Source organism: Coregonus lavaretus (genome assembly GCF_964263955.1).
Source record: "Coregonus lavaretus genome assembly, chromosome: 26".
Taxonomy (NCBI): domain Eukaryota; kingdom Metazoa; phylum Chordata; class Actinopteri; order Salmoniformes; family Salmonidae; genus Coregonus; species Coregonus lavaretus.
Genome location: NC_140013.1, coordinates 3069264 through 3093547, shown reverse-complemented (window position 1 = coordinate 3093547; position 24284 = coordinate 3069264). Strand labels below are relative to the sequence as shown.

Sequence of the window (24284 nt, the reverse complement as noted above, 5' to 3'; positions counted from 1 at the left end):
AAGACACACTTGAACACAGTCAACACACATATTTTATAGTAAGTTAGGAATATAATGAAATATATAGTATAAAATACAAATAATATTTTTCCCACACAACTTGCGTCACGGCAACGTGCGGAACCACTGTCATATAAAAAAATATATATTTTGAAACAGAGCCCAAGGCAAGCCCATGCTTTTTAATCCACATTTAATCTCTTTCCTACCCTCACTTTTCTTTGTACGGGAGCATGCGTAGGGTCTTACATTGAGAGTATCTTCATCATGATACCATTAGAAAATAATAGCAATCTATATTTTCAAAAGCATGCGAGTCTTGTGTTCATAATTCACAACATCACAGGTTTTGGAGTTGCCTATACGCAATCGAGAAAAATAATATGCCTACACTTGATTCAGGCTACATTATAGCAGGCTAAATGTTTCTGATCAGTGATAAATGAGCAAACTAGACAAGATGATCATGAGCAGCACTCACTTAAACTTAGCTAACATTTCCACAGCCAATATCCAAAACGGAGATTCAGTGAAAGGACAAATCTGACATTGATTGATTTATCAAGAGTCCCCATGCTTGTCTCAAAGCAGCACGAAACAGTGCTGAAATAGTTGACCACACGCGGGTAGGCTAATGCTTCAAATGTATTATAACAATAGGATGATTTTGGGCATTTCAGTAAGTAACAATTTGTTGCCTTCAATTGCAATAGCCTAATTTATTCCAATATTTTTGTCCTTCAGTGATATTTATCCCACAGTAATTCTATATGGACTCCCGAGTGGTGCAGCGGTCTAAGGCACTGCATCTCAGTGCTTGAGGCTTCACTACAGACCCCCTGGTTCAATTCCAGGCTGTATCACAACCGGCCGTGATTGGGAGTCCCATAGGGCGGCGCACAATTGGCCCAGCGTCGTCCGGATTTGGCCGGTGTAGGCCGTCATTGTAAATAAGAATTTGTTCTTAACTGACTTGCCTAGTTAAATAAAATATGGATCCATCTAGTAGTGGTTAAGAAAACAGTGCATGTGGTGGGCTATGTGAAGAGGGTGAGGTGACTTGCCTCACAAAGTTTAGAACTGCCAGGAGGATAGTGGTAACGGGTGCTGCTTAGCAACGGCGGCAGGTAGCTTAGTGGTTAAGAGCGTTGTGCCAGTAACTGAAAGGTCGCTGGTTCTAATCCCCGAGCCGACTAGGTGAAAAATCTGTCGATGTTCCCTTGAGCAAGGCACTTAACCCTAATTGCTCATGTAAGTCCCAGAGCGTCTGCTAAATGACAAAAAAAAGAGCTTAAAGGCGCTACACCTAGAATTTCTCCACTATGTGAAAGCTAGGTGAATTGCAACAGACTCGTGCTTGAGCCTTTTACTTTCAGTTTTGGTCCACTAGCTTCAAACAGTTGTAAAGACGATATATTTTGTTATTGAAAATATATTTCACAGCAGTTTAGATGGTACAATGATTCCCTACACTATTCAATGCCTGTTTTCTCACATAATCTGAAATTGTGCGAACCTGAGGACTTGTGTTGTCGAGGCTTTAGCTCAGAAGGCTAACACAGTCTTCTGGCACATAGACGACTCATGGTTGACACCTGGCGGTTGATCACATCAGAAGTAACTAGAAATTAGAGCAAGGAAAATATGGGGGCATTGGGCTGTGTCACGATTCCCCACACTTCTCCTATTTTCCCTTCACCAGCTAAACTCTCCCTCTCCTCCTTGCTTTTCCTTCTCTCCATCTAACTCTCCTTCTGTGTTCCGAATCGACCCCACTCCCTAGGCACTCCTGTAGATCTGAAACAAATGGATAGGTGTCAGCAATTTTGGGGGAGATTCCACCCAAGGTGGAGCAATTACCATATTGCTTCCTAATATCCAATCCTTTCAGGGGCCTTACATATCAAGCATCTCAGAGTAGGAGTGCTGATTTAGGATCAGTTCCCCCCTGTCCTTCTAGTCGTACTCATTTTGATCTAAAAAGCTAAATTGATCCTAAATCAGCACTCCTACTTTGAGTAGCTTGATACAGACCCTGATCTACAGAAGTACAAAGGGGGTAAGGGGCATAGGGGTCGATTTGGAATTCAGACTCGCTCTGTTCCCTGCTCCTCATCTCTTCCACCAGTTCCCAATCACCCTGTTCCACCCTCCAGTCCTATCCGCCCTGCTCCAAACAGAGGGCCACAGGTTCTGGCCAGCTGCTGCTGGCCCCCGTCTTCAGCCCAGTAGGCAGGGTCGTGTTCATTACAGGATGAAATAGAAACGTTTTGCAACTGAAAGCAAAATCTCTATTTCAAGTCCCTCACATGTACATGCCTCTCCGATGGCCTCACGGGTACTATCCCACTGTTGACACCAATGTAGGGAAATTGGGGAGTAGCCCCGGCCGAGACGCAAAGCCGGGTCCAGAGACTGTCAACCCAAAACCTTAACTGTTACACCAAGAGTTCTGAACCTCTTAAGGTCACTACGGTATTATTCCCAATTTAAACAAACATCAACTTTAAAGGCTCAATGAAGCATTCATAAATCCTTTATAAAGCCTACATTGATGCTTCACAACAAAATAAAACAATAAAGTGAAGTTTGATGCTTGCTGTGATGTGTCATAATTTTTCCACCCTCTATATAGCATGACAAAGCCTTATAACAGCTTCATAAAGCCTTTAACTTCATTGCTTGTTGAAAGTGGGACCATAATTTTCAACATAAGCTATTGTTTACTAAGACTCACATGTCAACAAAAGCATAAACAATACAACCTTAGATTTCAGGTTGGATAGCATAAGGTAAAGCTTATACAGTATTTATATCATGTTATATTTCAAGAATTAACGGTTACAACATTCATTGAAATGTTCATTGAACACCAGATTGTGCCTTTTACCAATAACGTATGGCTTGGACCAGCCTAGACAAGGCTGAGATGTGTTTGCAGGCAGAACAGGGCCCATATTCATAAAGCATCTCAAAGTAGGAGTACTGATCTAGGATCAGTTTAGCCTTTTAGATCATAATGAATAAGACATGAGGGATCTGAGCCTAGATCAGCACTCCTACTCTTAGACGCTTTATGAATACAGGCCCAGACACCTAGAAAAGGGCTGGTCTACTTTAATGTTATTCTGTCTGTTATCTTTGCATGCAAATTCTCCTGACACGATTAATGTGATGTGATAAAATGCATGAGAGTGTTTAAATAGGTATCTGTGTATGTCTGTGACCCAGGCCGTTCTGGTGTGTGTGATTGAGTAAGCTAGCGTGCAGGTCGCAGGGCCGGGTAGGAGGGTAAAGGTTTAGTGCCGCTGTAATGTGATCATAAATTATACCTCACAGTGAAACACGAGGTAAGAGAAAACCAACCAGTGTCTGTAGGAATGCTGATCTAGGATCAGTTGTTTGCCTTTTAGATCATAATGAATAAGAGGGTGGACCGGATCCTAGATCAGCACATTTATTTCTGTTATCAATCAAGGTGAGACTGAACATAGACAAGGCGCAGGAAAAACAGAAAAGAGAGCTACTGGAGGAGAATCAAGAAGGGGACCAAGTGCTACGACATCCGGGAGAATGACTTGGTTTGGAAGAAGGACGAAAGGAAGGCGAGACCTGGGAAACCTCGCTGCTCTTTGGCTCTTAGCTGGGGTCACCATCCGTTAAGGTGAATGTAAAAATCTCATATAATAACTATTTGCGTTTGCACACAAAATAACCTGAAGATACCACTTTTTTGTTTTGTTTCCCTAACACTGATATTTTTGTCTTTGTCTTCCTAGGGTTACCTCGGTGGAAGCCAACAATCTTCTCCAGTTGGAGCAGTTGGACGGTCGACCACTGAAAGCCCTGACGCTCTACACTTCGGTGAAGCCTATGAGACAAAGTATGTTAAGATTTGGTTGACATTTGAGAAAGCAAGAAATTGTAGTTATGCTGAGCTTATAAAAATGTACCTCTTGAATTTACCTCTCCAAATGACTTTAGGACCATCGACTGTCTGAGCCACCCAGGAGGTATCCCATCCAACAGAGCCAGTGAGTTCAGATCAGTCTGATTCTCTGTGCTCGGAGTCGGAGGGGGACCAGCTTGAGGTAGGCTATACCTTCAAAAACGGTTGAAAAGTACATACACTACCGTTCAAAAGTTTGGGGTCACTTAGAAATATCCTTGTTTTCGAAAGAAAAGCAATTTATTTGTCCATTTAAAATAACATCAAACAGTTGACGTACCAAGCGATGATGCAGCCAGTCAAGATGTTCTCAATGGTGCAGCTGTTTAACCTTTTCAGGTTCTGAGGGCCTGTCATGCCAAATAATGTCCCCCAGCCAAAAAGTGTCCCCCAACCCCCCCCCCCCGTGTCACAATGGAATTCGATAAAATAATAAAATATTAACGTCCGTTGCTACAGTGCATTCGGAAAGTATTCAGACCCCATTGAAGGTCCCCAAGAACACAGTGGCCTCCATCATTCTTAAATGGAAGAAGTTTGGAACCACCAAGACTCTTCCTATAGCTGGCCGCCCGGACCAAACTGAGCAATCGGGGGAGAAAGGCCTTGGTCATGGAGGTGACCAAGTACCTGATGATCACGCTGAAAGAGCTCTAGAGTTCCTCTGTGGAGATGGGAGAACCTTCCAGAAGGACAACCATCTCTGCAGCACTCCACCAATCAGGCATTTATGGTGGAGTGGCCAGACGGAAGCCACTCCTCAGTAAAAGGCACATGACAGCCCGCTTGGAGTTTGCCAAAAGGCACCTAAAGACTCTCAGACAATGAGAAACAAGTTGCTCTGGTCTGATGAAACCAAGATTGAACTCTTTGGCCTGAATGCCAAGCGTCATGTCTGGAGGAAACCTAGCACCATCCTTAAGGTGAAGCATGGGGGTGGCAGCATCATGCTGTGGGAATTTCTTTCAGCGGCAGTTACTGGGAGACTAGTCAGGATCGAGGGAAAGATGAACAGAGAGATCTTTGATGAAAACCTGCTTTTATTTATGGAATATCTACATAGGCTTACAGAGGCCCATAACTCCACCTATACAAAAACATAGGCCTAGGAGGACTATACATCCTATAAGCAGGGTTCATACAGACATAGGCAAGTCAAATTCAAGGACTTTCAGGGACATCTTTCTTTTGGTGTTTTTCAGTCAGTAGAAAGGCCTCTTTAGTGTCCTACGTTTTCATAACTGTGACCTTAATTGCCTACCGTCTGTAAGCTGTTAGTGTCTTAATGACCGTTCCAAAGGTGCATGTTCATTAATTGTTTATGGTTCATTGAACAAGCATGGGAAACAGTGTTTAAAGCCTTTACAATGAAGATCTGTGAAGTTATTTGGATTTATACAAATTATATTTGAAAGACAGGCTCCTGAAAAAGGGACGTTTCTTTTTTTGCTGAGTTTATATGATATAACGACAACTTACACTGCCAAAAATGCAAGAACAGAAAAGTTGTTTTATGTCACACGAATTTGGACAGATTCGTCAAGACACCAACCATGAGAAAGGGTTAAACATAGGTTTTAAATCAACTCGTGAATTTTATTGAATATAGCTACACTATATGGCCAACAGAGTATGTGGACACCTGCTCGTCAAAGATATAATTTAAAATCATAGGCATTAATATGGAGTTGGTCCCCCCTTTTCTGCTATAACAGCCTCCACTCTTCTGGGAAGGCTTTCCACTAAATGCCGGAACATTGCTGTGGGGACTTGCTTCCATTCAGCCACAACAACATCAGTGAGGTCGGCACTGATGTTGGGTGATTAGGCCTGGCTCGTAGTCGGTGTTCCAATTCATCCCAAAGGTGTTCGATGGGGTTGAGTTCAGGGCTCTGTGCAGGCCAGTCAAGTTATTCCACACCGATCTCGACAAACCATTTCTGTATGGACCTGGCTTTGTGCACGGAGGCATTGTCATAATGAAACAAGAAAGGGCATTCCCCAAACTGTTGCCACAAAGTTGGAAGCACAGAATCATCTAGAATCTCATTGTATGCTGTAGCGTTAAGATTTCCCTTCACTGGAACTAAGGGGCCATGAAAAACAGCCCCAGACCATTATTCCTCCTCTACCAAACTTTACAGTTGGCACTATGCATTCGGGCAGGTAGCGTTCTCCTCGCATCCGCCAAACCCAGATTTGTCCGTCGGACTGCCAGATAGTGAAGCGTGATTCATCGCTCCAGAGAACACGTTTCCACTGCTCCAGAGAAAAATGGCGGCGAGCTTTACACCACTCCAGCCGACGCTTGGCATTGCGCATGGTGATCTTAAGCTTGTGTGTGGCTGCTCGGCCATGGAAACCCATTTCATGAAGCTCCCGATGAACAGTGATTGTGCTGATGTTGCTTCCAAAGGCAGTTTGGAACTCTGTAGTGAGTGTTGCAACCGAGGACATACTATTTTTACGCACAGCGCGCTTCATCACTTGGCGGTCCCATTCTGTGAGCTTGTGTGGCCTACCTCGCGGCTGAGCCGTTGTTGCTCCTAGACGTTTACACTTCACAATAAATGCACTTACAGTTGACCGGGGCAGCTCTAGCAGGGCAGAAATTTGACGAACTGACTTGTTGGAAAGGTGGCATCCTATGACGGTGCCACGTTGAAAGTCACTGAGCTCTTCAGTACGGGCTATTCTACTGCCATTGTTTGTCTATGGAGATTGCATGTCGATATGCTCGATTTTATACACCTGTCAGCAATGGGTGTGGCTGAAATAGCCGAATCCACTAATTTGAAGGGGTGTCCACATACTTTTGTAGTGTATGTTCCCCCCTTATATCTTAATGTAATGACATGAAACAAAATTGGCAGATTATTATCAATGACTTATTAACAGCTGTAACAAGTTGTCCAGCGTAGGAAATCCTCACTGGTACCCTAGTTTATAGAAAGACCCACATACACACACACTTCATGCACCCACATAACACGCACACACATGCATACTGACGCCACACACACACGCTGCTTCTAACATAACAAAATGTGGAAAAAGTCAAGGGGTCTGAATACTTTCCGAATGCACGGTCTATGTACATAACTACCTTAATTACCTCTACCCCTGCACATCGACTCGGTACTGGTACTCCCTGTATATATAGCCATGTTATCTTTTACTCGTTATTCAATGTGTATTTATTCCTCGTCACTATTATCTTTAACTCTGCATTGTTGGAAAAGGACCCGTAAGTAAGCATTTCAATGTTAGTCTATACCTGTTGTTTACGAAGCATGTAACAAATAACATTTGATTTGTATTTATTGAACTTTGCATTTCTGCTACAATTGTGTTATATGCAAAAAGCGATAGGTAGTCAGAAGAACAGCTGAAGAGTGATCCTTTTGCTTTCTCTCACCGGAAATAGTCCAAGGCCGCATAGTAACATCACATGCACACATCTGTAAGTCCTAATGAACACGCTGTACAATAATGACGTTGCTGTCAGCACAGATCACAAATGTATTTTATCGCTCTCCAACACATTCAAGCTAAACTATCTCTCACACACACACTGTAATGACGGTTGCATTTATGAGGGCAAGGAGATTTAAACCTCATTTTCTGTTGATCACAAAAAAGCCTGGCACGTCAACCTTCTCCATGGTCCCTTCCAGCCTCCATTTTCAAGAAAAAACTAAGGCAGTGGGAATGGACAATATCAAGTTCATACTCTGCCAAGCATTTTATTAGACTACTGTTAAATCAGCCTCTACAGAACACCGAACAAGAAAATCCACCAGCTCAGACACAGACAATAGCCTCAGTAAATTAAGAGTATGGGGAGAAATAGGGTTTCCACTAGATAACACAGCCACAAAGTCGAAATTCGTTAACATTAATGTAAACAAACATTTGCTTTTTGGTGTTAATTTAAGGTTAGGCATACGGTTAGCAGTGTGGTTAAGGTTAGGTTTACAATCATATTTTAAGAAAATAAATTATAGAAATGGGACGGAGTTTATGACTTTGTGGCTGTGGTAACTAGTGACGACCGAGGACTACTGTCTCGTGCGCATGTTGGAGTTGCCTTGCAAACTATTGAATCAAGGAAAATTCCAAGCACAAAGTTTCGTTATTACTTCGAAAACTTTTTACGCTCGAAAATTATTAGAACGGCCGGCCGCTCTTCTGAGAAAACGCAAAGCCGTGTGCTTTAGTAACTCACTACTAAAAGCCGTCGACTGACCCGTTGTTCCCCTCTTGCCTCACCAAAGCATAGTTAGTGTTTTTTATGGGGGGGGGGGTTACCTTGGAGACCCTCAACCCCTCCTATGTGACATAAACTGAAAAGCACCCATTTGGAACAACTCTGTGCTTCCTTAAATAATCTCAGACTTCCAACCGTACCACTGCCCCCCACCCCTCTCCTCAGTGCTGCCAATAACCGGAGTCCTCCATTTCCAAAATGGACGCTCTTGATATATGAAAGAAACTACAATTTATCACATTTGATCAGATCAGATAACATTTCTAGCATATTTAAAACACTGGTGGGAAAGCTATTTTGAGCAATGCGTAAAGGCGCCCTAAAAGTCCTAGGCTATCAAGTGACATTGACAAGAGCGAGGCAGGGCGCAGAGAATCAGTACGGGAATGTAAAATCCTATTATCTATGCAACTGTATCAATAACATGAAAGATAAACACACCACTTCTACGCCCCATATGCATATGGCAGAGCAGCAAAATAAGTTCCTTTGCACAATGGTCTTACCCGAAATCATCGTCCATAGATTTGAAGAAAAATGTATAGTTGGGTTTATTGAGGACATTTTTGAAGTCGGCAAGAGTAACCCTGTCGGCAGCGATGGGCAACTTGACCAGGTACGGAGTTTCCTGATCATCCAAATGATAGATAATTTTGGTCTCCCCCATGGCGAGCCGCTGGGGAGGGTAAGGCTGGGTACATCCAGCCCCGGGTCCGCTCTCTGCCTCCCTGGCGCTGGGGCTTCCACAGTGTCTCTTGCCTGTATCCCGGCTGTTGTCAACTCTTCGCTTTGCTGCGCTTGAGGCGGACCCCGCACGACGCCAACTGCGGACTGATGTGTCCAAATAAAATACGTTTAAAATAAAATGACATCTACAGTTACAACTTGGTTTTATTTTTGTTCTTTGCAGTCTCTCATCCCAAAATAAGGGAAGTGGGTTAATTTGCGCCTGTTAGAAGCCTAGGATTGCGCTTTATATGTCGTTGGACAGCGCTTTTCCTGCTCGTTGTAACAGCTGTCCGACGACGTGTAAGAATAGCCCCTCCTATATACTTTCCAATGAAACTCCCTCCAGAGCAGGGTTTCCCAAACTCGGTCCAAACTTTTATTTCAGCTCATGAAACCAACACTTTACATGTTGCGTTTATATTTTTGTTCAGTATATAATGTAGGCTATAAGGAAAAACGTTTTAGCCTACAAGTAATGGCCATTTGTCTGTCTGTTGTTAGATATTGTGCAATGTGTTTGGTGTCAAGGTTAGGTTGGCATTCTTCCTATCATTATAGGCCTTCAGATAGACCAGGGCCCTTTCCCGATAGCGATGGAACTTGCTTATGAGGGTTTTAAAGACACATCGTTCCAACAACGGCACAAAGATGTAACATAACATGTGTTTCCCAAAACACCACGCAGATAACGTTTGTTAAGTGTGTCATTGGAGCATGTGTCGATACTGAAAAGGATCGAAAGAAAGCCAGCGCTGCTCTCGGATCAGTTTTCTATATTAAAATCTCACCTTAACATTATAATGATTTCACAATGCTGACGACGGATCAGTTACTAGAGAGCAGTAACGGTGCGTGGGTAATATCATTGGGGAAGCCAAGCAACAAAAAAAAGCCATATTACAACATATGTGTTGTGATAATTGTGTTGTCTGCTCTATAACCCGTTAGTTCATATGCCTTGTGACCGTGATAAGGCCTAAGGCCGAGACAATAAGAAGACACAGTGGCAGAATAAATTCAACCACACCTTTGTTTCATCACAAATCCAGAGGGCAACCTCTGTCTGGTAATGTCCACAAAGCATATTGCATTTAACAAACAGTTACATTACCTACAGCATGGTCAAGCAAGTTAATGTTTCAGACATTTTCAGACTACTAAACAACTATTGATTTAGAACCACAGAGAGTTACCGCAAGTCGCAAACAAAACAGGAGCTGCCTCCACTATTCCAGTACCATTTCAACTTCAACATTTCAACATCATCAAATAACCTATGCTTAGTCTAATACAGTGTCTAAAATATACCCAAAACAATTTAGTCCAATCAATGTAAGCTAAATATGATGTGGCTGTCCATGGTTCTGATTTCTCTGTGTGTGTGTGTGTGCATGCATTCCTGCAAGTAGAGAAAACATGTTGGCTCACCCTACTTGTAGAAAAACGACAATGCCATCCTCCTCTCTTTCATGTTGACGAAACAGTCTATGACTCTGTTATACAGTACACGCTTTTATTTTTTGTTGTTCTAGGCTACCTGGCTAAAATGCTTGCTCGCTAGCCTAACTTCCTTTCATGGGCAATGTCATCTAGTTAACATTAGCCTTCTACTTCTAACTACATATTGAACTTCCATCCTCTCAGGCCAGGAGCACAATGTATGAATTTATGGTTAGATAAGAATCACCGTTAAAATCATTGGCCAGTACGGAGAATTAAGTAAAACCTCAAGTCCAAATCCCTATCTCCATCCCATGGCTAATTTAGGAAAGGGCCAAATTTAGCTAGCTAGCCACCGGAGGACAACAAATCTAGATGCAACAATTCAAGTTGTGTCTGTCAATGACGGATGCTCTCGATGCCATGTGATAGGAGTGAAGCCATATCCAAACTGGCTTCCCTTGACACTCTTTTTTGGTATGCCAGGACCATTCACAGTTGAGCTCACTCAGTTTAGCTCAACACTGATTGTCTATTATTTGATACTTTTTTAAAAGTGAGGCCAAATGCTTGCTGGCTTCGCTTGCATTCAATGCTACTGGCGGCAACAATGTCATACTCTTTTTGACCAGAAGAGCATTAGAGACAGAGGAGCTCTGTTTCGCTCGCTCGGATGCTTTCTCTGGTACGAAACATTCAGCCTCTTGCAAATCGAAGGACAGTTATGAAACACAGAGAGACGAAAGATACATTATTTTTGTAGTATCAGTGATCTGTCTATATTAGTTACTATGCTGTTACTAAGCAGTAACGTATTATGGCAGTGTTATGTTACGACACATAATAGGAAGTGCACATGGGCACTATGGGGCACGAGATGTTTTTACTAAACCACGCTAAACTGTACTCCCATCTCCTGCCTGGTAATTTTCTCCAGAACACAAATATTACAGTGGCGACGAGGTGATTAAGCTTCTTAAACGGACATTGCTTGAAGGGAAGATTGTTGCGTGAGTAATGAAACTCAATATAATTATGTAAATCGTCAGTAATTTTTTCCCGCCAGTAGAATATTGCTTATTCAAAGCACTGCTAGCAGGCACGGTGTTCGGGGGCTGCCAAGTAGCAAGCCTATTGGAGTCCAGAATAGCGACACTGCCCTCTGGTGGTTAAAGTAAGAACTGTCATTGAACACATTGAAAATAGGCGATCTCAGTGGAGAAATATTGTTACAAAAATAACATAGAAAGAAGACAAAGAAGAAACGTAACACAATGTGTACATTATTACAAATGAGTGCAGAGAATGAAGAAATTGCAGAGTTTTGCATGCACGTCTGATGAAGAAGCAGCCCCCCGAGCACTTGGCTGAGGTACCCCCTGGAGCGAGGGGCCTTGGCACGGGTCTAAATGACCCGTGCGCCCCTCTGCAAAAACATTACTGTGACAACAGTGGCCCCACGTTTGGCAAAAGGGATACTACGTCAGCCATTGCCAGAGTCCCCTGTGCCCGTAAAGGGGCCAGGCTTCATGCAGGCTATACAGTCTCACGGAAGCACAACGTATGTTGGAAGCTTGTCCATGTTTAATGCTGCCCCCTCTGTTACCCCGAATTGTTCACAGGGTTCAAGGGGTATATCACTCTCCCCAAGGTGAGAGTGATAAGTTGGGTCACTGTCCACAAGGGGGCTCATTACTGGGATTCATTGCTGATTCCTGCCTGTAGCTCACTAGTCCCTAAGAGGTGTCTAGTGATACAGCTTATTGGCTCTATAGGCGATTAAGAATGAGTCGAGGGAATGAGCAGGGTTTGACACGACCATGCTATTATCCCACATGCAGTTTCTGTGGTTCATATGAGCCCCCAAATCTTTCATTCCTGGGAATTAGATTCAATTACGAATTGCCCCTGTCTGTTACCACATAAGGGGTCAGTTTTTCAGAGCTGTCTGTCCCATTCCCAGCTAGGTTACAAGGCGCTTTGTCGCCTGTACCTATGACTGGTCAGTAGGGCAACCTCGATTATATATTTTTTCCTGTGTCTATTTTTTATGCATGCAGTCCAGGGCTGGGTGCCAGCCGATTACCGGAACGCATCTTACCACCTAAACCGAGTTAGTCTCTTGGGGGTACTGTTGTGACAACATTACCCCCAAGTGTCATGGACAATCGGGTACATCACTGGTTTGCCGGAGCCCGTGTACCCAGAGTGGGCCGGGCTTTAGGCAAACCTTGGAACACCAGGTTCCACAGTGTTGACGGGTGTTAAAAGTGTTGTCTCCCGCATTCGAGTTCAATGAAAATAGTCCCTTCTCCATGTTCGGACACACAGTTGTCAAGAGTGGTGGAAATGGAAGAAGAACCAATCTCTCCCAGTCCACAAGGTGGCATCCCGCCCCTTCAGATCGCACTTCACGGGAGTCTCGCTGTCTGCTCCGACCAATGAGGCGCATTCGCAGTATCGCCCTGGATCATGTGAACAGTGACGTAAGGGTACAAGCTACAATTCGTTGTGTGTCTGTCCCCCATGCTTCTGTAGCGTCATCACGTCGACTGTTCCCAAGGCCTCAGCGCCTGTTTTGAGGGAGGAAATATCCTCCCAGAAGCAGGCAATCCGAGTGATTCCTATGTCGAAGATTCGGGACGCCTGCTGCAGCCAGTATTCCTGGTTACGAAAAGGGACGGGGCTTTTCTATTCTAGACCTACGTGCCCTCAGCAAGCACCTCAGAGTTTACTAACTCAAAATGCTCACGAGCCGCCGGCTATTACAGCGATTGGCCGGTGGCGGCGGAGTCGAGGGGGCAAGCAGTGTTACACACATCCATGCTACTGTCCCGTATTCAGTCTCTAGGCTTCATAGGAAACCAGAAAAAAAGACTCCATCTCAGCGTATTCCATTTCTGAGTTTCGAGCTAGACTCACTCGCGTATCGTGCTTTTTCTATCCCCACGGAGGGTTCCGGCACTGCTTAGCCAAATTTTGTCTGGGTCACGCAGTGTGTTTTCGCCAGTGTCTATGCCTACTGGGGATTATGGCTTCTGTGATGGAAGTTGTTCCCATGGGGCTATTGCTGTTGTGGCCCTTCCAGTGCTGACTGCTATCCACTCACCTGGACGCATCTCGCACCCTAAGCTGGTCGCTTCGGGTGTCCCTGTCAGGCCTACGGGCCATGGTCCAGTGGTGGGACCCTCTGCTATTTTCAGGGGGATCCCATGGGCTGAGTTGTATCCCACAATTTTTTTTGGGGGGGTATAGACACTGGTGTGGAGCGTACTGCATGTCAATTACCCGAAGTATCTGGCGCTCAGAAGTTTCCCCCTGTTTTTGTTGGGCTTGTGCTGGTCAGAACCGACAATATGTAAGTGGTAGCGTGCATCAACAGATGGAGAGAGACTGTCTCTTTCCCTCCTAAACTTGGCTCGCTCCCTATTGCTGGGGAGCAGTGCACACATGCTTTCGCTTGGGCGATGTATGTCCCGGTTGCCTCAACTAGGGTGAAGATCTTCTATCTCTCAGGAGTGGAGGCTCTCCCAGGTATGGGAATTTTTCGGCGGGGCCAACATAGATCTTTACACATCGTGAGAAAACGAGTTGTGTCATCTATTTTTCTCGATGAGGTATATGAACGGACGCTCTGGCGCACCAATGGTTTGGACCCTCCTTTATGCTAGCGGTTCTGATTCAGCCCACGTTGGAAAGAGTGCATCACGAGGGTTTACCATTGATTCTTGTGGCTCCCAGTTAGTCCTGGCAGCCTTGGTTCGCGGAGATCATTAGTATTTTAGGCGGGGACCCGTGACAACTATCGTTGCGCAGGGACCAGTTATCCCAGGCGCAAGGGCATGTTTGGCAAGCGATGCCATGGATTTGGTTCCTATGGGTCTGGCCCCTAAGATGGCAAATAAGATGGCTAGCAGTTTACCTCAGAATGTTATTTCTACCATTCAGTCTGCAAGGGCGCCCTCCACGAGAGGGCTGTATGCGTATAAGTGGCAAACGTTTGAGCTCTGGTGCCAAGATAAAGACCTTGTTCCTTTTCAGTGCTCTGTGAGGGAAAGGTGTACTTCATCTCAGACCGGTCTCTAAACATATTGTGCCCACATGGGACTTGGCGCTAGTTTTGAGCCTCTGGAGTCGGTGGATCTGAAGATCCTCTCCTACAAAACCTCCATGCTCACGTTATCAATGCACCCTTCCTGTACTCAGTTCACCCCGGGCAACTCTAAGGGGACGTTGCGTCCAAATGCGGCCTTCGCCCCAGAAGTCATGGCTATGTCCTACAGGCCCTTAGCTTTTGAGCTATTTCCCTTTTCGCCTCCTCCCTTTGCTTCTGAAGAGCAACAGAGGTTACATGCCCTATGTCCGGTGCGAGCTTTACACACGTACATTGAACGGACCCGGGATGTCCGGTTATGTGACCAACTTATTGTCTGTTTTGCTAATCTAGCTCGAGGCAGGGCGCTCTCTAAGCAGCGTCTCTCCCACTGGATTGTGAAGACTGGCCTATACAGTGGCTTGCGAAAGTATTCACCCCCCTTGCCATTTTTCCTATTTTGTTGCCTTACAACCTGGAATAAAAAAAATAAAAAAAAGATTTTTGAGGGGGTTTGTATCATTTGATTTACACAACATGCCTACCACTTTGAAGATGCAAAATATTTTTTGGTGTGAAACAAACAACAAAGAAGACAAAAAAACAGAAAACTTGAGCGTGCATAACTATTCAGCCACATTTTGCAGCAATTACAGCTGCAAGTCTCTTGGGGTATGTCTCTATAAGCTTGGCACATCTAGCCACTGGGATTTTTGCCCATTCTTCAAGGCAAAACTGCTCCAACTCCTTCAAGTTGGATGGGTTCCGCTGGTGTACAGCGATCTTTAAGTCATACCACAGATTCTCAATTGGATTGAGGTGTGGGCTTTGACTAGGCCATTCCAAGACATTTAAATGTTTCCCCTTAAACCACTTGAGTGTTGCTTTAGCAGTATGCTTAGGGTCATTGTCCTGCTGGAAGGTGAACCTCCGTCCCAGTCTCAAATCTCTGCAAGACTGAAACAGGTTTCCCTCAAGAATTTCCCTGTATTTAGCGCCATCCATCATTCCTTCAATTCTGACCAGTTTCCCAGTCCCTGCCGATGAAAAACATCCCCACAGCATGATGCTGCCACCACCATGCTTCACTGTGGGGATGGGTGTTCTCGGGGTGATGAGAGGTGTTGGGTTTGCGCCAAACATAGCGTTTTCCTTGATGGCCAAAAAGCTCCATTTTAGTCTCATCTGACCAGAGTACCTTCTTCCATATGTTTGGGGAGTCACCCACATGCCTTTTGGCGAACACCAAACGTGTTTGCTTATTATTTTCTTTAAGCAATGGCTTTTTTCTGGCCACTCTTCCATAAAGCACAGTTATGTGGAGTGTACAGCTTAAAGTGGTCCTATGGACAGATACTCCAATCTCCGCTGTGGAGCTCTGCAGCTCCTTCAGGGTTATCTTTGGTCTCTTGGTTGCCTCTCTGATTAATGCCCTCCTTGCCTGGTCTGTGAGTTTTGGTGGGCGGCCCTCTCTTGGTTGGTTTGTTGTGGTGCCATATTCTTTCCATTTTTTAAATAATGGATTTAATGGTGCTACGTGGGATGTTCAAAGTTTCAGATATTTTTTTATAACCCATCTGTACTTCTCCACAACTTTGTCCCTGACCTGTTTGGAGAGCTCCTTGGACTTCATGGTGCCGCTTGCTTGGTGGTGCCCCTTACTTAGTGGTGTTGCAGACTCTGGGGCCTTTCAGAACAGGTGTATATATACTGAGATCATGTGACAGATCATGTGACACTTAAATAAAGTCCACCTGTGTGCAATCTAACTAATTATGTGACTTCTGAAGGTAATTGGTTGCACCAGATCTTATTTAGGGGCTTCATAGCAAAGGGGGTGAATACATATGCACGCACAACATTTCCATTATTTATTCTTTAGATAAATTCTTGTTTTCATTTCACTTCACCAATTTGGACTATTTTGTGTATGTCCATTACATGAAATCCAAATAAAATTCCATTTAAATGACAGGTTGTAATGCAACAAAACAGGAAAAATGCCAAGGGGGATGAATACTTTTGCAAGGCACTGTAGCAGCATATATCAGCAAGGAGCAAGGGTTACCTAGCGGCGTACACGCCCACTCCACCAGGGTTCTGGTAGTGTCTTGGTCGTTGTTTAAAGGATTGACAATAGGATATATTTGTGCTGCGGCGAGTTGGGTATCACCACAAACCTTTTTGAGGTTTTATCGCTTGGATGTCACTGCTTCCAGTATAACACAGTGTGCTTACAGCTGGGACAGGGGAAAGTTACTAGGCAGCGCACCGTGTGCACAATACCCTTACTGCCGCATCTGGCGGGGTCAGGTATGAGTGGTCTGCCATGGGCCGTTTCATTTAGTTACCGTTGGGGTCGGCTTGGGGCGATTATATTTCCCCATAGTATGTTGTACCGAAGTTGACTGACTGAAAGGGAATATAATGACAACAACTACTGTTCCCTGAAGGAGGGAAATGAGGTAAAACACCCATTTGGCCCAGCTTTGCCCGTTCTTGGGCTTGGTATATCAGGCGTGATTGTAAATTCTTCAACCGAAGTCGCAAGAGTGCGACTCCCTATAGTATGTTGTACCTCATTTCCCTCCTTCAAGGAGTGTAGTTATAGTCATAACATTCAGAATATATAATTTTCATAGTCATGGCACACTTTGTTTAAGAGCTATTGAAGATTCAGTGGGTTTTGTCCAACATCTCTCCGGACCTACTCATTGCCACAGTCATACCGTGGATCTAGTTTTGTCCCATGGAATAAATATTGTGGATCTAAATGTTTTTCCTCATAATCCTGGACTATCGGACCACCATTTTATTACGTTTGCAATTGCAACAAATAATCTGCTCAGACCCCAACCAAGGATCATCAAAAGCCGTGCTATACATTTTCGGACAACCCAAAGATTCCTAGATGCCCTTCCAGACTCCCTCCACCTACCCAAGGACATCGGAGTACAGTTAACCACCTAACTGACGATCTTAATTTAAACTTGCATAATACCCTAGATGCAGTCACACCCCTAAAAACAAAAAATATTTGTCACAAGGTATACAGAAAATACCCGAGCCCTGAAGCAAGCTTCCAAAAAATTGGAACAGAAATGGCGCTCCACAAAACTGGAAGTCTTCCGACCAGCTTGGAAAGACAGTACCGTGCAATATCGAAGAGCCCTCACTGCTGCTCGATCATCCTATTTTTCCAACCTAATTGAAGAAAATAAGAACAATCCCTACCAAAAAATTTATACTGTTGCAAAGCTAACTAAAAAGCAGCATTCATCAAGAGAGGATAGCTTTCACTTCAGCAGTGATAAATTCATGAACTTCTTCGATGAAAAGATCATGATCATTAGAAAGCAAATTACAGACTGCACTTTGAATCTGCGTATTTCTCCAAAGGTCAGTTGTCCTGAGTCTGCACAGAACTGCCAGGACCTAGGATCAATGGAGACACTCAAGTTATTAATCCTATATCTCTTGACACATTCATTAAAATAGTCATGGCCTCTAAACCGTCAAGCTGCATACTGGACCCAATTCCAACTAAACTACTGAAAAAGCAACTTCCTGTGCTTGGCCCTCCTATGTTGAACATAATAAATGGCTCCCTATCCACCGGATGTGTACCAAACTCACTAAAAGTGGCAGTAATAAAGCCTCTCTTGAAAAAGCCAAACCTTGACCCAGAAAATGTTTAAAAAAACTATCGGCCTATATCAAATCTCTCATTCCTCTCACATTTTTTTGAAAAAGCTGTTGCGCAGCAACTCACTGCCCTCCGGAAGACAAATCATGTATACGAAATGCTTCAGTCTGGTTTTAGATCCCATCATAGCACTGAGACTGTAAATGACCTTTTAATGGCATCAGACCAAGGCTCTGCATCTGGTTAAGTGCTCCTAGACCTTAGTGCTGCTTTTGACACCATCGATCACCACATTCTTTTGGAGAGATTAGAAACCCTAATTGGTCTACACAGACAAGTTCTTGCCTGGTTTAGATCGTATCTGTTGGAAAGATATCAGTTCGTCTCTGTGGATGGTTTGTCCTCTGACAAATCAATTGTAAGTTTCAGTGTTCCTCAAGGTTCCGTTTTAGGACCACTATTGTTTTCACTATATATTCTACCTCTTGGTGATGTCATTCGGAAACACAATGTCAACTTTCACCACTATGCGGACGACACACAGCTGTACATTTCGATGAAACATGGTGAAGCTCAAAAATTGCCTACCCTGGAAGCCTGCGTTTCAGACATAAGGAAGTGGATGGCGGCACATTTCTTACTTTTAAACTCGGACAAAACAGAGATGCTAGTTCTAGGTCCCAAAAAACAAAGAGATCTGCTGTTGGATCTGACAATTAATCTTGATGGTTGTACAGTCGTCTCAAATAAAACTGTGAAGGACCTCAGCGTTACTCTGGACCCTGATCTCTCTTTTGACGAACATCTCAAGAATATTTCAAGGACAGCTTTTTTCCATCTTCGTCACATTGCAAAAATCATAAACTTTTTGTCAAAAAATGATGCAGAAAAGCTAATCCAATGCTTTTGTCACTTCTAGGTTAGACTACTGCAATGCTCTACTCTCCGGCTACCCGGATAAAGCACTAAATAAACTTAAGTTAGTGCTAAACACGGCTGCTAGAATCCTGACTAGAACCAAAACATTTGATCATATTACTCCAGTGCTAGCCTCTCTACATTGGCTTCCTGTTAAGGCTAGGGCTGATTTCAAGGTTTTACTGCTAAACTACAAAGCATTACATGGGCTTGCTCCTACCTATCTCTCTGATTTGGTCCTGCCGTACATACCTACACGTACGCTACGGTCACAAGACGCAGACCTCCTTATTGTCCCTAGAATTTCTAAGCAAACAGCTGGAGGCAGGGCTTTCTCCTATAGAGCTACATTTTTATGGAATGGTCTGCCTGTCCATGTGAGAGACGCAGACTCGGTCTCGACCTTTAAGTCTTTACTGAAGACTCATCTCTTCAGTAGGTCCTATGATTGAGTGTAGTCCAGCCCAGGGGTGCAAAGGTGAATGGCAATGCACTGGAGCGACGAACTGCCCTTGCTGTCTCTGCCTGGCCGGCTCCCCTCTCTCCACTGGGATTCTCTGCCTCTGACCCTATTACGGGGGCTGAGTCACTGGCTTACTAGTGCTCTTCCATGCCGTCCCTAGGATGGGTGCGTACCTTGAGTGGGTTGAGTCACAGACGTGATCTTCCTGTCTGGTTTTGAGCCCCCTCGGGCTCGTGCGGTGGAGAGGATCTTAGTGGGCTATACTCAGCCTTGTCTCAGGGTAGTAAGTTGGTGGTCTGTTGATATCCCTCTAGTGGTGTGGGGGCTGTGCTTTGACAAAGTGGGTGGGGTTAGATCCTGCTTGGTTGGCCCTGTCCGGGGGTATCGTCGGACGGGGCCACAGTGTCCCCCAACCCACCCGTCTCAGTCTCCAGTATCTATGCTGCAATAGTCTATGTGCCGGGGGGCTAGGGTCAATCTGTTATATCTGGTGTAATTCTCCTATCTTATCTGGTGTCCTGTGTGAATTTAAGTATGCTCCCTCTAATTCTCTCTCTCTCCCTCCCCTCCCGGAAGACCTGAGCCCTAGGATCATGCCTCAGGACTACCTGGCCTGATGACTCCTGGCTGTCCCCAGTCCACCTGGGCGTGCTGCTGTTCCAGTTTCAACTGTTCTGCCTGCGGCTAGGGAACCCTGACCTGTTCACCGGACGTGCTACCTTGTCCCGGACCTGCTGTTTTTGACACTCCCCCTCTCTACCGCACCTGCTGTCTTGACATCTGAATGCTCGGCTATGAAAAGCCAACTGACATTTACTTCTGAGGTACTGACCTGTTGCACCCTCTACAACCACTGTGTTATTATTTCACCCTGCTGGTCTTCTATGAACGTTTGAACATCTTGAAGAACAATCTGGCCTTAATGGCCATGTACCCTTATAATCTCCACCCGGCACAGCCAGAAGAGGACTGGCCACCCCTCAGAGCCTGGTTCCTCTCTAGGTTTCTTCCTAGGTTCCTGCTATTCTAGGGAGTTTTTCATAGCCACCGTGCTTCTACATCTGCATTGCTTGCTGTTTGGGGTTTTAGACTGGGTTTCTGTATATCACTTTGTGACATCTGCTGATTTAAAAAGGCCTTTATAAATACATTTGATTGATTGATTGAAGATTGAAATCCGGAAGAAAATCTTAAAAATCTAAATTTCAACAAAGGTGTGGATTGTTCTCCCTCATCCCAATTCAGAATATACTATGTTTGATTCAATAGCTATTGATGGGAGAAAACTGAATATCCAATATAAAACTAAATTGTATGTATGTAATTTACACCTACAGTGAGGGAAAAAAGTATTTGATCCCCTGCTGATTTTGTATGTTTGCCCACTGACAAAGAAATGATCAGTCTATAATTTTAATGGTAAGTTTATTTGAACAGTGAGAGACAGAATAACAACAAATAAATCCAGAAAAACGCATGTCAAAAATGTTATAAATTGATTTGCATTTTAATGAGGGAAATAAGTATTTGATCCCCTCTCAATCAGAAAGATTTCTGGCTCCCAGTTGTCTTTTATACAGGTAACGAGCTGAGATTAGGAGCACACTCTTAAAGGGAGTGCTCCTAATCTCAGCTTGTTACCTGTATAAAAGACACCTGTCCACAGAAGCAATCAATCAGATTCCAAACTCTCCACCATGGCCAAGACCAAAGAGCTCTCCAAGGATGTCAGGGACAAGATTGTAGACCTACACAAGGCTGGAATTGGCTACAAGACCGTCGCCAAGCAGCTTGGTGAGAAGGTGACAACAGTTGGTGCGATTATTCACAAATGGAAGAAACACAAAATAACTGTCAATCTCCCTCGGCCTGGGGCTCCATGCAAGATCTCACCTCGTGGAGTTGCAATGATCATGAGAACGGTGAGGAATCAGCCCAGAACTACACGGGAGGATCTTGTCAATGATCTCAAGGCAGCTGGGACCATAGTCACTAATAAAACAATTGGTAACACACTACGCCGTGAAGGACTGAAATCCTGCAGCGCCCGCAAGGTCCCCCTGCTCAAGAAAGCACATATACAGGCCCGTCTGAAGTTTGCCAATGAACATCTGAATGATTCAGAGGAGAACTGGGTGAAAGTGTTGTGGTCAGATGAGACCAAAATGGAGCTCTTTGGCATCAACTCAACTCGCCGTGTTTGGAGGAGGAGGAATGCTGCCTATGACCCCAAGAACACCATCCCCACCGTCAAACATGGAGGTGGAAACATTATGCTTTGGGGGTGTTTTTCTGCTAAGGGGACAGGACAACTTCACCGCATCAAAGGGACAATGGACGGGGCCATGTACCGTCAAATCTTGGGTGAGAACCTCCTTCCCTCAGCCAGGGCATTGAAAATGGGTCGTGGATGGGTATTCCAGCATGACAATGACCCAAAACACACGACCAAGGCAACAAAGGAGTGGCTCAAGAACAGTGCTAGCTGTGCCACTAGAGATCCTGGTTCGAATCCAGGCTCTGTCGTAGCCGGCCGCGACCGGGAGACCCATGGGGCGGCGCACAATTGGCCCAGCGTCGTCCAGGTTAGGGGAGGGAATGGCCGGCAGGGATGTAGCTCAGTTGGTAGAGCATGGCGTTTGCAACGCCAGGGTTGAGGGTTCGATTCCCACGGGGGGCCAGTATGAAAAAAATAATGTATGCATTCACTAACTGTAAGTCGCTCTGGATAAGAGCGTCTGCTAAATGACTAAAATCTAAATCAAGAAGAAGCACATTAAGGTCCTGGAGTGGCCTAGCCAGTCTCCAGACCTTAATCCCATAGAAAATCTGTGGAGGGAGCTGAAGGTTCGAGTTGCCAAACGTCAGCCTCGAAACCTTAATGACTTGGAGAAGATCTGCAAAGAGGAGTGGGACAAAATCCCTCCTGAGATGTGTGCAAACCTGGTGGCCAACTACAAGAAACGTCTGACCTCTGATTGCCAACAAGGGTTTTGCCACCAAGTACTAAGTCATGTTTTGCAGAGGGGTCAAATACTTATTTCCCTCATTAAAATGCAAATCAATTTATAACATTTCTGACATGCGTTTTTCTGGATTTTTTTGTTGTTATTCTGTCTCTCACTGTTCAAATAAACCTACCATTAAAATTATAGATTGATCATTTATTTTTCAGTGGGCAAACGTACAAAATCAGCAGGGGATCAAATACTTTTTTCCCTCACTGATCACACCGACAGCGTCATTGCTTTTTGGTACACCAGAAGTACATTCATTTCCAATGGAATACTACATTTGCCTTGCAGCATTGCGTTGCAGAGGCAGTTGCAGTGCGTTCTGTGTGTTGCATATGTTGGATTTATTGAACGTATGCATCAAATTGTATGCGTAGATAGCTTGACAGAAACGGTAGCAGAAGGTGAATGTTGAACCTTTGTTGCACACATATCCAGATGATGCGGCGTACCATTTTGCGCAATGACACTGTAGGTGTGATCGAGGCGATAATGCCTCGATCAGACCGACAGCGTCATTGTATTTTGGTACACCAGAAGTATATTAATTTCCAATGGAACGCTGTGATTGCCTTGCAGCATTGCGTTGCAGAGGCAGTTCTAGTGAGTAACTGTTCTGTGTGGTCAGTGGCGACCTGTTTTGAGCCCCACGTTTAGCTAAAAAAAAAACGAGCTCCGACTGGGAAAATACGTTTTGAACGGTCATCCAACTCGGAATTCCAAGTCAGAAACTCAGGCATCTTTCTAGAGCTCCGACCTGAAGATCACTGACGTCATGAATCAACCTTGTTTTTTTTCGGAGTTCCCAGTTGTCTTGAACTCACTGAAGTCTGAGATTTCCCAGTTCCGAGTTTCCAGTTGTTTTGAACACAGCAGAAGTCATGCTGGATTGAAAGCATGGCCAATGTATTCCAACTTTTCTGGCCCATGGTATTGAATGTTTATCCAGAGAATGCCAGACTTTGATGACAAAATTTTCCCACAAGGACCGCCACTCCACTTTCCTGTTCAAGTGAGCACAGCACAACAAGGTGAGTCCAAAAATGTATTGTATGCTGCTGCATAAATGATGTAATATGCCAGGGAGATATGTATACTGTAGCTAAAAAGTAATACTAAGTGTATGTTGTGTAGTAAGCTGTTAGCAGCCCATGTGCCTCACCCTAATAATTGGGTCCCTTTCCCCCCCTCATAACTTAGCCTACTGTTCTGACTTGGTGGTGCACATGTAGCCTATAACCTGTTTTAGAGAAATGTAATGATTGAATATTGTAAGAGCTTTCATTGTCTGCTTATATGCCCCCTTTATTTAAGTGCAACTTTACTAACGATAGTTTTAGGAAACAGCTTGAAGATTTAACGATGCTCCTACGAAGGTTCTAACGATGAACTTAGCGTTAAGATGCTTTTGGGAAACTGGGCCCAAGTGCCATGCAGATGCCACCGCTAGGCCTAAAATATAAAAGCATCAGTGTGCCCTCTTGTGGACTAATCGGCCTACATCACCTGAGTTTACACTTTTTCCTTTTTACTCACAATATCACCGCAGTTTGTTTTAAAAAGCACCAGTCTAGAGGCACATGTCAATGTTGAGTGTCAAGGCTTTTTTATGACTTGTAAAACATTGGAGACAAACCTGCTAGTCTATCCCCTCTGTGTTGTACAGTAACAATACTGTACATTAAGTAAGGCATCAGAGGATAACTGAAGAATGCCAGTGCAGTCACCGTTTAACCATGTAATCTCATGTAATCATCAAAAC

The 24284-nt window shown here is 44.4% G+C and overlaps 1 protein-coding gene across 1 annotated transcript in view; it reads right to left on the bottom strand.

Annotated features, from left to right (window-relative positions):
• LOC311101834 (segment polarity protein dishevelled homolog DVL-3-like) overlaps positions 1 to 9228 on the bottom strand; it is a 63246-nt gene extending 54018 nt beyond the window's left edge. Inside the window, exon 1 of the mRNA XM_084143045.1 lies at positions 8726 to 9228. Coding sequence (XP_083999171.1) covers positions 8726 to 8886 — 161 coding nt within the window. The 5' untranslated portion in view covers positions 8887 to 9228. The remainder of the gene's footprint in view (positions 1 to 8725) is intronic.
• Between the last annotated feature and the right edge of the window lie 15056 nt (positions 9229 to 24284).